The 16,852-nt window shown below is 44.7% G+C and overlaps 1 protein-coding gene across 6 annotated transcripts in view; it reads left to right on the top strand.

Annotated features, from left to right (window-relative positions):
• Positions 1-16,852, top strand: part of LDB2 (LIM domain binding 2) — a gene marked incomplete at both ends in the record, with an annotated part of 391,237 nt that overhangs the window by 318,270 nt on the left and 56,115 nt on the right. For all 6 annotated transcript variants that reach the window (XM_079699794.1, XM_079699793.1, XM_079699792.1 and 3 more), the window contains 2 exons: positions 778-900; positions 3,562-3,645. In XM_079699794.1, coding sequence (XP_079555920.1) covers positions 778-900; positions 3,562-3,645 — 207 coding nt within the window. The remainder of the gene's footprint in view (positions 1-777; positions 901-3,561; positions 3,646-16,852) is intronic.

Genomic DNA, 16,852 nt, shown 5'->3' with positions numbered 1-16,852 from the left:
CTACCCTGTCACTGATCACTCTATCAAGGAGATTCTGAGCCTCAGAAACTCTGTCTCATTAATAATATATATTTTTCTTAAATTAATTTGGCTCCCCCAAAGCCTGGCCCTTTATGCAAGCAGAATTTGTCATGGCTGATAGGATGTGATTCAAGGAATATATTCTAAATGTGCCTCTATTTTCCACGTGTCACTAACTAATACCCACAGCCTTGGGTTAAGCGTTGCCCTCTGGCATTTCTCTTTGGAAATGAAAACTTTCTCTGGTTGGGCAACCTTGTAGTAACTCATACGTAAGCAGGAGTACTTTTATTAGATACTTTCTCCCAGAGTAGCATAACCAAGATTAGAACAGAGTTCAAACTCCTATGGTAGAAGCATAATGAAAGTGGAGAAAAAAGGAGGTGAAAGGGTACCAATTTTGTGGGGCACACACTGTGTTCCAGGAGTTTTTGACATATCATTGCTATAAGATGGGTTTTGTCTGTATATTTACAAATGCAGAAATGGGGGCTCCTGGAGTTTCAGTAGTAACTAGTCGAGTTACCATTAGCTCATGGCTAGTGAGCAGCTGTGCTGTCTTTTGACCCCACTGATTCCAGATCTTACACCTATCTTGGTTCTCCTTGGATACATCACCTGTGTCACATTTTTGTCAAGATCCAGCACCGCCCAAGGGGAGTCAGGGAGACCACGCTGAGTGGCAGACCTGTGAGTTACAAAAATGTGGTGATCACAAAGTACCTAATCACTGAGTCCATTGTTTGTTGCTTCCAGGTGTGTACAGAAGGCAGACTGATCTTGGAATTCACCTTTGATGATCTCATGAGAATAAAAACATGGCACTTTACCATTAGACAATACAGAGAGTTAGTCCCAAGAAGCATTCTTGCCATGCATGTAAGTAACTTAATTTCTATTTTACTACCTTCCTTTCATCCCCTCATTTTACTCAAAAAGGAGAAGCCCCACTTTCTCACCGTGAAAGAACTCCCAGTGTCTGCACACTTTAGGTAATTAACTCTAAATTATGAGTTTTTCCCCCAACCATTTTCATCCACACGCCCCTTTCTCCCTCCTTTGTTTCTGAGTTTGGTGCATTGTGAGCCTTTTTAAAAAATAATTTATTATTTTAAACTCCAAATTGAGGTTACCTCAATAAACAGTTTGTACTTTTCTTAAATTCCATGCAGTCATTATCAAGTACTGGTCTGCCTAGGCTAATAAACCTGTTACGTATAAATGGGCAAAGAAATAGAACAAAGGGTAAGAAAAACATTTTCCAGTTTTGATTAGAACCATCCGACAAGACTCGGGGCTCACATACTTCCGATCCGTGTCCATGCCCCTCCTAACCACAACGCCGGGAAGGGGCAGAACACCTGGGGTCCTCTTGGTTGCATTTGGCCATAAATCACATCAAATTTATTGAGCACAAATGAGGTGCAAGGGTGGATTTGATGACAATCTAGAGAGATTTTTAAAGGTAAGACTTGGTAGGAACTCATCAGGTCAGTCCCTTAAGAAGGAGTCACATAGCATCAAATTAAATAAATCCCTCTTCCAGAATGCGCGATGCAGCGGTTTCTGCGAAAATGCTTTGGAGCAAAATCAGACTGAATGAGCCTGATTTTTAAGACCCTGTACAATGAAAAGAGAATACAGTCACAGTAGTGAGCGTTTACGGGGTGTTTGATACGCAGGGCCTGTGCTAAGCATTTTGTACACCTTATATTTAGTCCCTACAGTAACTCGAAGAGGTGAATTTTTATTACTCCTATTTTCTAAGTAAGGAAATGGAGGCTCAGATAGGTTTAATAAGTTGTCCAAGGCTTTTCAGCCCAAAAGGGACAAATGAAGATTTCGATTCAGCAGGTTCTAATACCGAGGCTGAGAAGCTATCTGTCTCCCCACTGTTCATACCCAGGCTGTCTCCCCAGGCTTTTGTCTTCAACATCCTCCTCCCATCTGGTTTGTCCAATCTCTACCCTTTCCATCGACCCTGTGCTTTCTGCTGTACACTTGAGTGCTGTACACTTGAGTACTACATTTTTTTTGCCCATCCATGCCCAAGTCCTCCTCAATTTTCAAAGCCCAGTTCACATCCTCCACTCTCCTTGAAGCAGTCTGGAATAGCCATTCTTATTAGTCTCAAAATAGACAGAGAAGCAGCAGCATAGAGTAGTGGTCAGGAGACTGGGCCTGAGAACACACGGGTTTGAATCCCTGTTCCTGTGTGACCTTGGGCAAGTGACATGACACCTCTGTTCTTCCAATCCTCCGTCTATAAAATGGGTATAGTAATAGAGCCTGCCTCAGAGGACTGGTTTGAAAATTAAGACACATATGCACTTAGGCCAGTGCCTGGCACATAGTAGGACCTCTGCAAGTATTGGTGATTGGCTATCAGCAACAATGGCCATGATGAAAGCAAAAATATCCTTCCGTGGGTTTATTATCGTCCTGTCTTCCAACTGCAATGTGAGCTCCTTGAGGTCGACCACAACTATTTGATGCATGGCTACAGAACCAGCTCTTCCTGGAACCTGGAAAGGCTTCAGTAAATACCAGTTCCATGTCCACAAAGGATCCCCTTTCCAGAAATTGACATGAAAAGTGACAAGCTCTGACTGTTTCTCCTGCATTTTATTTATATACACAAAGCCAGTTGGTTGTATCACTGTGAGGAAAATTAAAGTAAAAAAAAAAGAATAAATTAAGGTGTTGGTATAACCTAGATGGTCTCATGAATGCAGATGTGGAGACAAAGGGATGTTTACTTAAGATTTCCTCTGTTTAGCAACAGTTTATATTAATTAAAAAAGAAGAAAAGACAAACAGAAAGAAAGAGCATCAACTAAGAGACACTTTACATTGGAATCCAGAAAGAATTTTCATTTTTTTCTTGTCCAACTGAACATTGGGGGTGGCCCACAAAACATTGCATCGTTTTTTTCTGTGGCTGATACTTTGGAAAATATTATGCATACCCTTGCAGTCCTGCAGGATGAAAATTGTTGAAGACATCTATTTCTAGCCTCTGCTTAATGAGAAGGAGAGTTAGAATTTTTTAATATATGTGTATATTTCATGGCAGTTGCAAAGTTTTCACATTTAGTCCTCGGCGCCAAGCTGTTAAAAACAACACTGTCACAACACGCAGCAAAGGCCAGTCCTAAAGTATGCTCTGCCAAATCCAGACCACACCTTCCCTCGGGGCAGGGAAGCGGCAGTGCCAGGGACCTTGGAGGTGTCCTGGGTGGACTTAATGACCCTCCTCCTGAAGACACAGGGCCTCTCACAGAGGAAGTAAAGTCATTTCTCCCATCTGACTCATTTTGATTCTCCCCGGCAATGGGTCTTGCACCAGTGATCCAAAAGTGTCCTTAAGTGTTATATGCAAATGTCTTCAAAATGTAAATTAAATTATCTCCAGCAGCCTACCCCTCTGAGAAAAATTGACAAGGTGCAGATTGTATTTCTTAGCAGCTGTAGCACAGTCAAGGACTTTGTTGGTACCATCTTACAGGGATAAAATATATGGTTTTTTTTCCTGTTTAGGCACAAGATCCTCAGGTCCTGGATCAGCTGTCCAAAAATATCACCAGGATGGGGCTAACAAATTTCACCCTCAACTACCTCAGGGTAAGACCAATGGGTTGATTATATTTCCTGTTGAGTTTGAATTTAGAGGTTTATATGTATCTTGAGCCAAGGAATTAAAATGAGGTAATATAGCAAAATACGTATATCTTTTTAAATTTATTTTATTCAAGTATAGTTGATTTACAGTGTTGTGTTAATTTCTACTATACAGCAAAGTGATTCAGTTATACATATATATACATTCTTTTTCATATTCTTTGCCATTATGGTTTATCACAAGATATTGAATATAGTTCCCTGTGTTATACAGCAGGACCTTGTTGTTTACCCATCCTGTATATAGTAGTTTGCATCTGCTAATCCCAAACTCCCACTCCACCCCTCCCCCACCCTTGGTAACCACAAGTCTGTTCTCTATGTCTGTGAGTCTGTTTCTGTTTTGTAGAAACAGAAAATTCATTTATGTCATAGTTTAGATTTCACATATAAGTGATATCGTACGGTATTTGTCTTTTTCTGACTTACTTCACTTAGTATGATAATCTCTAGTTCCATCCATGTTGCTGCAAATGACATTATTTCATTCTTTTTTATGGCTGAGTAATATTCCATTGCATGCATGTACCACATCAACATTTGCAAATGTTGATGGACATTTAGGTTGTTTCCTTGTCTTGACAATTGTGAATAGTAGCACAATATGTATGTCTCATACCACAGTGTGTGTGTGTGTGTGTGTGTGTGTGTGTGTTTGATCAACAGATGATTGGGTTTAATTAACAAAAAGCATCAAACCTAGACTTTGTCAGTGTTGAGCTTCTTCTCTCTGTTTGTATGACTCCTGGAATAAATTATTCAAAGGCTAGCAATGTCTCTTTCATAAAATGCTTTGGCACTATGTCCCTTCTGATTGTCTCAAGTTTCCAATGTGCTTTTGTTGAGTTCACAGCCTCTTTGTCTGTACCCAGGGGCCAGTCACCTATGAGGAGGCTCGGTGTGCCCTCCAGAGAGAGTCCCTTGAAGAAATTCACCTCGGTGCTATAACACAGACATTTATTTCTAAGGCTTCTTAGGGACTCTCTGTGTAATATGTAACAGATTTTCTGGTTTAGATATAAAGTGAATTTTTATTTTAAAAAAATTAAATGTTAGGCAAAACTCTCTGCCCACATAACGCTTACAGCCTCCGTATTTGGTCTAACAGGGTAACATATATCACACTGGTTTTTAGTGTGGAATGGCAGTCATCACATTGCAAGTAGAGGATATGGTTTCCTTCATAAAGCAAGCATTGTCTTCCAGAGTCAACACGAAGGCAGTGGCCACAGTCCACATTCCTTTGCCTCTGAGTTGCTGGCTTCCTTCACCACTGTGATGTAGCAGACCACTTCTCCAGGGCCCGACCCCATCATAATGTTTATGCTATTGTTTCTTTAGCTTTAAGTGCAGGTTTGTGAATTTTGTTTTGTATTCACAATCTTCTAAGTACAATCATGTTTGCATACATTGAAATGCTGAAATGTCCTGGCCAGACTTCCTCCTCTGTAAGTGAAGAATAATTTGGACAAATGTTTCCAAGTCATGCCCTCACTGCAATGTGCCAGGCACTGGGCAAGACGCTGAAGATTCAAAGACAAAAGTCGTTGCACCTGTTATCAAGAAATGTCTTCCTATGAGAGTCAGACCCATAAAGACAGAACATTATATGTAAAATGGTGAATACCATGATAGAAGTTTCCAGATGAAATTATGGGAGTACAAGATAGACATTTCAGAAGAATCAGTCAGAGAAGGCTTCGTGGAAGAGATAATGCCTGTGCAGTGTGTGAAAGAATGAATAAAGTTAAACCAGAGAAAGGAGGAGGAAAGACATTTCCATCAGAGGGAGCAGAAGTTAGGGGATGGAATTCCAAGCAGTCTGTTGATGCTGGGACATGAAGGGAGTTGCCAGGAGAAATGGGAGAGAGAGTTAGTTGGGAGCCAGGTCTTGGAGCAACTGGCTGCCTGGGCTACAGGGCCAGGAGCCTCTGAAAAGATTAAACACGAGGATGGCAGTGTCCCCTTCTTGGGTGAGTGAGAAGAGTCTCTTTCTATTCCATTTAGATGCCCCAGAGCCAAATCCAGACGTGGCAAAAGCCAGAGTCAGCTTCACTTCCCACCGCCTCACCCCCAGCATGCCCACCACTTTGGCAGCCCTGAGCCAGGGCGTTCTCCACTAAACAGCCCCCTGGTTCCTGCTCAGAGGAAAACCAGAGTCTGCCCAGGAGGGTGGATCCAGAGGGGATTGCTCCCAGCCAAGGTAGCCGAGGCTATGTTCTCCTAAACCTCCAGGCTCTGCATTAAGAACTGTTCCCCCGTGGGGCTCCTGGCACAGTGGGAGTGGGTAGCAAGGTCTGGGCAAGTGAGGGTCTGCATTGCTGTTCCAGCCACAGGAATTCAGAAGGATGCCCTACACTGCTGGGCATTTCTTCTTGTCAGGAACCAGGAGAGATTTAGTTTAAACCATCTGAACATGCCTCTCCTTAGGCGGATCAAGAATTTCCACACTATGTACCCTCAGCTGACCTCACATAGGAATCTGGGACTTTGGAGTCTATCCTAGACTTGGTCGCTAACTCTCTGCTGAGATCTTGGACAGATCCTTTATTACATCTTTTAGCTGCATTTAACACAGAGAAATAAAGGCTGAATTTCCCGCACCCTACCCGCCCCCCGCCCCCAGTTGCTCTTATTGTCATCAGTAAAACTGTGGCCTTCACCCTGGGGTCAACAAGGCCCACTGGTCCCCACATCTGCAGTTCTCTGCTTCCAGCCCACAAAGAGTGAGGACATCACACATGCAAAGGGGGAATGACACAGGGAACCGTGTATGGTTTGGGGCAATAGAGAGTAGCGTTTCCAAGGCTAGCATCTGAAGTAGCTGCAGGCTCTGCTGTCTGTACACGTCCTGATGTAGCTGGATGTCACAGTGGCCCACGTGCACCAGTACCTTCCCCACAAGAGAGCTGGCACAGATGGTGTAAGTAAAGTCAGTCACCCAGCTTTAAGCCCCCAAATGGCAGAACCAGGACTTGAACTCTAGAATCTATGTGTTTCATGGCAAAACTGCTGCCTTTCTAGTAAGAGAGTAGAATGATAGTTTTTTTTTTTAATTTTTGTATTGAAGTATAGTTGATTTACAATGTTGTGTTAGTTTCAGGTGTACAGCAAAGTGATTCATATATATATGTATATGCACACATATATTCTTTTCCAGATTCTTGTTTATAGATTATTACAAGATATTGAATATAGTTCCCTGTGATATACAGTAGGTCCTTGTTGTTTATCTATTTTATATACAATAGTGTGGATCTGTTAATCCCAAACTTCTAATTTATCCCTCCCCCCTTCCCCTTTGGTAACCATAAGTTTGTTTTCTATGTCTGGGAATCTGTTTCTGTTTTGTAAATAAGCTTGTTTGTACCATTTTTTTAGATTCCACAAATAAGTGACATCCCGTGATATTTGTCTTTCTGTTTGACTTAATTCACTTACTATGATCATCTCTAGGTCCATCCATGGTGCTGCAAATGGCACTATTTCATAGAATGATGATATTGATAGGAATTGGGTCATGTCTTTCCTGCCTTGATGGGGGAGTCAGCGTCTCTCACTGGGTCCTTAACCTACTTCGCCAAAAGTAATATCAGCTCCTGGTATGGTTTAATGGGAGAATTAAGTAAGACAATCCACGTAAAGGGCTTAGCCCAGAGCCTGGGGCAGAAAGTACCCAGTTAATACTTATTAATAAATATTGTCATATTTATTGAGTACCTGCTGGGTGTCCACCATTGTTCTTCATACTGGAACCACTTAGAGCAACATGGCATCTGGCTCTCTTCTCTCACCCTGGTCCTCCCAACACTACTTGATTTCCCCGGCTCGTGCATCTTGGTTCAGTGGCCATTTGCCTTTCTTGCCTCCACTCACTCCATCACTTACTCATCTATTGATTGCTTCAGGACACTTACTGAGCCTGTTCTGTCTTCCTGGCTGTGTGCCAGATGCTGGGCCTTCATCGTGGAGACCTGGACTCCTTCCTAGGGTCTTGCTCACAGGCTGATGGGCAAGGCTGGTGGGGTGAGGTACGCTATAGCTCCAGGGAGGCATGCTGACATGGAGGGATGTGCAAGGCCCGTGGGAGCCCAGGGAAGGACCCATGGGTCTTGGGAAGATGGTCAGGATAGAAGCCAACCTCCCATCAGCAACCCCTCTGGGCAGCTGTGAGCCACTTGGCAAATCATGGCTGAGCAGATTTTCAAACTCAGAATCCAAATCCAGGACACACGGGCTTCCATGACGAGACCTGGCCTGGTCAGTGGTCGCTAAGAAGGAGAAATAAAAGTTATTTCTTCATTTTAGAACCAGAATCTAAGATTTCCCTGGTACTCTTATCACCTACTTTTGTAAGACAGTTGAGCAGTCAGAAAAACCATTTATTTATAAAACTGCTTGAAAACCTGGAGCTCCCCCATCCTTCTGAGGAACTCAGCCTTTGTCTCAAGCCTCAGAAAGTCAGGTGAAGTGTCGTTTAAATAGAGTTAATGAGGAACTTCCATAACTATGCCCAGTATCTGAAGAAGAGGTCAGACGTTTTATGTTGACAAATATTAATGCAAGGCCTTCTAAGTCAGTAGAAGAATTTGAAGAATCAATGCATCCTGCTTTGGAAAAGAGGAATGGAGATTTTAAATACTCCAGACATCTGAAATTTCAGTAAGCTTTGTCTTTCATGAAACGAAATTAAGCAATACAGAAGGTAAGCAATTATAATCACCTAGCTTTGCCAGAACAAGTTCATTTATTCCCAAGAAATTCCGAATCACTCTCAGGGCAGCCTGCCTTCAGGGAATGTGCAAAGCCCAGCAAGGCGGCTCCCCTGTTTGGAGGAAGGAGCCTGCGAAGCACAGCATCCCAGCTCCAGAGCTTGTGAACACAGATGATGATGCTGGTGCGCCGGGCAGCACTCTGCTGGGGACTCTAGGGACCTGATGCTTTTGAAGTGACCACAGAAGAGCCATTGTCATTTGATTTGAGTTGTCAAACTGCCTGCGTTCCCTCGGGCACATCCCAGCACATCAAGGTTGGAGGTGTACGGTGCTTGGAGGCCAATGGCTGGTTCACTGGCCCCCGAGGAGCAGAGGCTGGAGGTGGCCAAGCAGAGATGATGCCCTGACCAGGTGTGGCCTCACTTCCTCTGGAGGCCGCTCTGGTGACCTCTGGGAGGCCAGGGCTTACTGACCGAGTGTCCCTGTGGTAGTTATCTGGGCTGGGGCTGGGGCTGGGAATGGACCTGCAAAGTGAGTGGCTGTTAGGCATCCCAGAAACCGGGTAGTGTGTTTCACAAAACGTGCCCACCGTCTCCTGGAGAGGGAGTCATTTCCTAATGTGGGTGTGATGGTGCCCCTCAATCAGTGCATTCTGGTGAGGGAACGAGAGAGGGGAGAAGGTGGTGGGATTTCAGGAACGTGTCCTTTACCATGTTTGCTGGACACAGCAGTAGGCCCTGCTGTCCCTGGTATTCCTTGAAGAGGGCACAGGAAGGCCGGGTGCCCTTGAAGAGGCATCGGGACAAGTCCAAGTCAATGAGACCTGCCCGTGGCGCCTCATCAGCTCCCCACAGATCCCCTTCGCCCATTATTCACTGTTTATTCCACAAGCAGCTATAAAACACCACTCGTGTGCCAGGTCTCCAACACCCTTAAAGAGATCACTGCCTGGCAGGGGAGAAAGAAAAAACACGTGCTGGGAGAGAAATCTGTCCGGGTACAGTGATGCACATAATGCTAGCTAACATCACTGAGCACTTCCTGTGTGCCAGGCATGCAGCTGTGCTCTGTGCAGGGAGTCTTTTTTTTTTTTTTTTTTTTCTTGGTACGTGGGCCTCTCACTGTTGTGGCCTCTCCCGTGCGGAGCACAGGCTCCAGACGCACAGGCTCAGTGGCCATGGCTCACAGGCCCAGCCGTTCCGTGGCATGTGGGATCTTCCCAGACCGGGGCACGAACCCGTGTCCCCTGCATCGGCAGGCGGACTCCCAACCACTGCGCCACCAGGGAAGCCCAGGGAGTCTTTTTTTAACACAACAACATTACGGGACTCCTGTTAGTCCTATCTTGCAGATGAGGAAACTGAGGCACAGGGAGGTAACTTCCCAAAGTCACAGAGCCGGTGAGTGGCAGAGAAGGGATTTAAACCCACGGTCTGACTCCAGGTACAAAGGATGGAGAAGTTGTTGGACAGCGGGTGTGGAAGGTATAAGTCTTCAAGGAGGAACTGGCCCTTGAATTGATTCTGAAAGATGAGTAGATGGTCCCAGACAGACAAGACAGAGGGTCAGCCATGAGCAGAGAAGGATGCAGAAAGCTGGGGGGCTGGGGGAACACTAGACAGTTCCGCATGGCTAGAATGTAACTTTTAAGTTTGTTTAAGGAGTTTGGGGCTTCCCTGGTGGCGCAGTGGTTGAGAGTCCGCCTGCCGATGCAGGGGACACAGGTTCGTGCCCCGGTCCGGGAAGATCCCACATGCCGCGGAGCAACTAGGCCCGTGAGCCACAACTACTGAGCCTGCGCGTCTGGAGCCTATGCTCCGCAATAAGAGAGGCCGCGACAGTGAGAGGCCTGCGCACTGCGATGAAGAGTGGCTCCAGCTCGCCGCAACTAGAGAAAGCCCTCGCACAGAAACGAAGACCGAACACAGTCAAAAATAAATAAATAAATAAATAAATAAAAATTTGAAAAAAAAAAGGAGTTTGGGTCCAAAATGTACAGCTTAGCTGAGTGCTATAGTTCTAGAGAAAGTTTTGTCCTGGAAAGAGCATGGCATGGTCCAGGGAAGCATCTCATGCTGAGTCCTGGGCTAAGGGGTCAGACAAACAAGAGAATGTGTCAGAGGACAGCCACTTGCTAGCTTTGTGACTCTGGGAAAGTTACTTGACCTTTCTGAGCCTCTTTCCTTATCTGGAAAATGGGATGTAACACCACCCTCGCTGGATTCCAGTGAGATAAATTCATGTGGCGCTCCCTTCTCTTTGCCAAGTGCATTCTCGTAAAGGTCTCTGGTCCTTTCTCCTGGGTAGAATCAAGTCTTTCAGGTCTCTGGCCCTATCTCTTGGGTGGAATCAAGTCATTCACTAGATTCCCCTGTGTTCAGAATTATGAGAAGAGCTCTCGTGGGTCAGCACACCCAGGAGTCTCATCCTTCTTTAATTCTCGACTTTCATTTCATCAAAGTGAAAGCCCTTTCTAACTCAGGGTTTGAAATTGCCATCATTTCAAATTTCTCATATGCAGTTCTTATATGTGAATGTTTACTGTATGCAGAAACTGTTTTCTTTAAATAGGTTTAAAGAATAAGACTTTAAAATTGAAAACGAAGTAATTGACATCTGTTCCATTTCCTATCCCATAGAAAGAATGAGGGTTGGTAATGCAGAAACCCTGTCGGTAAGCATTTAAAGGAAACCGCCACAAACCTCTGGCTTGGCCATGAATGGAATGTGCCATTTTCATTCATCTCCCATCAACAGCAGAGTGGACAATCCTTGCCCACTGGATACTATAGGGACAACACTTCTTTATACCTTGAAGGTTTGGGGTAGTTTGGCTTTGTTTTTAAATTTTAAATCAATCATGTAACCAAGAGACTTTTGGGGTGGCATCTACTATGTTCCAGGCTCAAAAGGGACAGGGACAGGGTGTTTATAAGAATGGATAAGGCACATTCCCTTTTGCGGGGAGTTGAAGACGCTGTTGTAAGTAGGTCTGCTTCCAGTTCACATTGTCCAGCCTCAGCTGGGGACCTCAGGTCATCCCAGAGTGTTCCTCCTCTCCTAATAGCCTGAGGAGACCCATCCTTGTTGGTCTCAGCAGGTGACTTAACTTGGACTTGTTTACAGCTTCTAGTGCCCTCGTCAAGTGCTCTCCTTCTGACTATGGCACTCTAGGCCCTCCGTGATGGGGCCTCTGCAGCTTCCCGGCCTCGTCCCACATCCCTTCCCCATCTCACATTATCATCCTGTAGCCACACAAACTGCCTTCACTTCCCCGAACTCGTCATGCCCTGTTGCTTCCATGCCTTGGCACAGTATGGCTCACTGCCTGCAACACTGTTCCTACCCTTCCCTTCCATCCAGTTTTCCCAGGCAACTTCTCCTCATCCTTCAGGACTCATTGGCCATCACCTTCTCTGAGAATTTCTCTCTGACTCTCAGCGGGAGCAGCTGCCCCTCCCCTGTGCCCCTGGTGCTTTGCACACGCGATCTCCTGCTTACCTCTTGGTAGGTCCTGCATAAGAATTGTCACTCCATGCATCTGTCTCCTGTGCTAGACTCAGAGCAACATAAGGTCAGATTATCTTGTATTTCTAGGGCCTCACAAGGTCTAGATCATGATAAGCACCCAGCAAATGCCTCTTGAATGGATGGTTGGTGGATGGGAGCTTGGTAAATGGAAGACTAGATTTTGAATGACATACACACACCAAAAGTAATAGAACTCGGATGAATTCACCTGCCATACAGTATTTAAAATAAAAAAAAGTGTGTGATTCATTTTCAGAGTCACTACCTAGAACTTCACCATGAAATCTAAAGAGAAGTAGAGTTGAATGCATCAAGGAAATGAAAGAAACATGGCATGGGGCCTCCAGATCGCTCTAGTGTGCAAAATTCCGACTTAAAATACTCAGACTTCCCAATGTCAAATTTTTATTCTAATACCACTACTTCTACTTGCTCTGAATCAGCATTTAATTTTCACTCTAAGTGCCATTATGCCCTTCTCATTATTTTGGAAATGTGTTCTTTCAGATCTCGAGGACACATTTCTTAATGGGAGATTATTTTTGCCTATTTTCTTTGGCCAGCTTTTCCTGATGCTTGGATACACAAACGTTTTTTAAGCATTATGTTTAACACAACTGTAAAACATCTTATTATCCTGTATCCCCACCAAAAGATATTTTCTTTGTGTTTCCTCTTACTCTTTATCCATCTAATATGCATAATTTCTGCATAAATGTAATCAGTATACATACAATTTCTTAATGTTATTTGGTAAACACTTTTGCATGTTTCTAGATAGTTATCATATCAGGCATTTATCATTTATCACCCTACAAATATTCCAGGGTGGGGCTAACTAAACCGTTTCTCTAAATGTCGAGAAGTCATATTCAAGTTGTTGCTGTCATTAATACCATTCCTCTAAGGGCCCTTGCCATGTCCTGCTCTCAGTGGTGTTCTCTGCAGAGGCGGAGCTGTGGAGGCCATGTGGGTAAGAAAAGCAAATGTGCTTCAGATTCAGAGAAATGTGGGTTCAGATGCTAACCCCCCTATGACCCATAACAGCCTTGAACTAGTCGTTTAAATTCTCTGAATCCCACTTTCTTCATCTGAATATCAGGAAGAATAATGTCTCACAGGTTGGCACAAATTACATTTTATAAGATTAGATGAGTTACAAAGTAGAAGAGCCTGGCACACAGGAGGAACATAATAAACGCTAGTCCCCTCCTGTGCTGTCTAGAGCAGTGGATCAGGGCTCCAATTTCACTTTTTGCCACTTTCTCCTTCTATGATATTGATTAATAACTGCCTTAATTTCTTGGAGCCCCAGTGTTCTCACGCCTGAGTGATTACGTACATTGTGAATCACAAAAACTGAATCGCAGTCGAAACACAAAGAAACGATCATGCATGTGAAGAGCACATGTAACTTGAAATGACTACACCAGGAAGCCGAGTAAGTCTCATGCCGTTTATCAACTCCTATACATTGGTCATGGCCTTGAATTCTACACTGATATTCCGAAGCCAGATGATAGATCAAAAAAAAAAAGAGACGTGATAAATGAATGACATCTGCCAAGGAGGGTGGCAGGAGGGAGTCTGAGGCATGTGCCATGTATTTGGAACCCCCTTTCCAATACAAAGTATAATCATTGTCACTGGGTGTTTTCAATACGATTTATAACCTTTTGTTGTTGTGATTGTTAAATAAATCTACCCCTTAAAAAAAGCAGTGTCCTCAACTGGGAGTGAAAGCACTGAGTTTTCACGGGAATGTTTTTTGATCCTGTACCTTTAATTTCCCAAACCAGTGAAAATTTTTGTTGTTGTGACTGTTACATTCTGTTACATTCTAAAGAACATTGGTCCCTGCATGTAGCTTCTACAGATAGCAAAAGAGTATTGTCTAGTGCCTGGAAGAACTGAGCAATTAGCTTTGGAAAATGACCCTCAACAGAATGACATGATGTGACCATGGCTGGTGAGCATTTGGAATCCTGCCAAGGTTTTTTTTTGTTTGTTTTTTATTTTTATGAGGCTTGACTGCCAGCCAGGATATTTTCCTTGGTTTTTTGACACGAGAAAGGATTACAGTCCAACCCCCGTTCCTATCTAAATGCCAAGCCAAGCCTGAGGATGGAACAGGATCCTTGCTCAGAGATTGAGATGAACCAGTGTTGCTGGCAGTCACCATAATTATGGGCTGGCACCTGTGCAGACCGCTGACCGTTCACGCAGGCACACCAGCAGCACACTCTTACTAAACACTGAAGTTGGTGGCGGGGAAAGAACCATCCCAGCAAACCTCCGGGGCTTCCCACAGGGCCTTCATGGTATGAACCCTCAAAAAGCCCACAGCCTAAAACGTGCTATTCGCTCGGTGGTCCTTGGATCCCTGCAGATTTGCAAACTGTTTGTTACCAGTTTGTGATAAGTCCAGAAAACGAGAATTAAAAACTTTAAAACTACTGTAACAGTCGGACATCGCCAAGACATCCAAGTTCATGCAGTGGACTCAACCCACTGACCAGGCTATAGAGCAGTTTAGGTGTGATTCAACTCCCATGGTGCGTGGCCACCAGTCAAGTGCTGGGAGCACACGTGACCCACCGTTGGACAAGCACTGGCTTAGAGCACTGGTCATGAATTGTATTCAGAGACCGTTCAGAACCACCATGACCATCATAACACCATTAGTTAGCCAGAAACTTCTCGGTTTCTCAATAAAAGGATGAGACAGGAATTATTATCCACATTTTACAGATAAAAATCAGTCAGTGCCTAAGGTTGCGAAGCTGGTCCTGGAAGCAGTGCTTCCCAGGGCTCAGGCCTGCCTGTTCCCCAAGCCCCCTGCACACCCAGTCTTGGTGAGGACAGGCTCCTTGGCCTGGGCCTGCAGGAGAGATGGTGCTTTAAGAGTGAGGAATTTGGCCTCTGAAACAAAGCTGTCCCACCTCATTCTGATTTTTCCACTCCTCCTCCCCTTGGAGAAAGGCTCCATCTGAGTGAAGGCAAAGAAAGGCCTTCTGAGCCATGAGAACAATGCACACATAGAATGAGCAAAACCTGGAACACCCTAAGGGAACTTTTAATTGCATTTGGAGATGGAAAAGTAGTACATGTGACCACATGATAAGGGAATTAAAGCAGTTAACTCTTAAAGAAGTAAAATAACCGTAACATAGAGACAGCCCAGTGTCCAGAAAACAGTGATTTCTAAAGTCAAGCCAAAAGAAACGACTATCAGAACATTAAAAGAAAAAATTACACACACACACACACACACACACACACACACACACAAACAGTATTTTTACAGAGCAGTCCTAACTGAAAACAATTTCAGAGCCACCCATGCTTCTAAAATTCTTGTCCTTAAAGGTACAAATAGGGCTAGGATTAAAGAAAGTAATTTCCCAGTCTCGGCACTAGAGAAAGAGAAAGAAATTGTTGTTTAACAAGACGCTGAAAATCAGGGGAGATGGGAAGGTGGGAAATGGCAGTCTGGGGGGAAATGGCTGAGGGATTGCAAAGTGAAGTGCAGGACGGAGCCCAGAATTAATGGTCCTGAGAAACAGCCTTCCTCATTGTCTAGAATGGGTAAAAATTGTATGTCAGGAAAATTCGGGGCAGGGGGCAAGGGGAGAGCTGTTTGAATTTATTTTAATTTAAGAGCACAGGCAGGGAAGTAGCCTGAAAAGTGAAAAGGGGCTAGTAGGTTTCACTGTGTAGCGATGGGGCTCGAGACCTTTCTCTGTGCCCGGTCTCTGTTGTTCTCTAACTTTGCCTGGGCACCACCTCAGTGCTCACAGAAAACTCACATTCCTTAGAGATAGCAACTGTTATTAGATGACCTGACCTCATCATTTGTCCCCAGCAGAGTTCAAGGAGCAGAGCAGGTAGAAAAGAAACAAACTTGTGGGGCTTCCCTGGTGGCGCAGTGGTTGAGAGTCTGCCTGCCAATGCAGGGGATACGGGTTCGTGCCCCGGTCTGGGAAGATCCCACATGCCGCGGAGCGGCTGGGCCCGTGAGCCATGGCCGCTGAGCCTGCGCGTCCGGAGCCTGTGCTCCGCAACGGGAGAGGCCACAACAGTGAGAGGCCCGCGTACCACAAAAAAAAAAAAGAAACAAACTTGTGAAAGGGGGGAAGACACATGAGGTTAAACTCTCCAGTCCTGATCTTCATAAATCCGCTTGGGAGTGGCTGGAAATGTGAACCATAATTAAGAGAAAACAAGTAAATTTTAAAGTGTCCACCATGCCCCTCCCAAAGAAGAGGGGGCAGTGAACTGCGATTGTTGAGTACCTACTATGGGCAAGACACAAACTTGGCTTTATTTAATCCTTACAACTCGTTTGGGAGGTAGGTGTTCATGGCCTCATTTTACAGAAGAAACAGATTCATTGCGGTTCCGGGACTCATCTAAGGTCATTCAGTGGGTAAGTCGCCAGGCTGGATGGGATCCCATGTTGACCTGGTGCCCTGTCCACAGTCATGCTGCAGAAATGTCACCTCCTAACAAGAGCTGGGTTGAAGATTAGGTCAGTCATTTCCACTGAGATGACCAGGCTGTTTTGCCAAATTGTCAACAGAAAATTATCAACAGACAATTGTCAACAGATGCCATGGATGGAGAGCACAGAACACTTAAGCACAGGGAAGCCATTGGCCTGCAAGGCCTTATGGGATCCGACCTCCCCAGCTTCATCTCATCGCAAGCTCCAGTGCCCTGGCCTGATTTTTGCTTTCCAACCTATTAAGTTCCTCTCCAGGGCCCCTCTTCTTGCTCTATCATATCATTTATCTAGCTACAGACCCTTGGGCAATTTTCTATCCTTTCTGTGCCTCAATTTCCTCATCAACAAAATGGTGATAATAATAGTCCCTTATCTCAATGGGTCATTGAGAGGGTTA

The sequence above is a fragment of the Hyperoodon ampullatus genome, assembly GCF_949752795.1.
Source record: "Hyperoodon ampullatus genome assembly, chromosome: 1".
Lineage (NCBI taxonomy): Eukaryota > Metazoa > Chordata > Mammalia > Artiodactyla > Ziphiidae > Hyperoodon > Hyperoodon ampullatus.
Note: the sequence above shows the minus strand (reverse complement) of the source record. Positions and strands in the feature narration are given on the sequence as shown.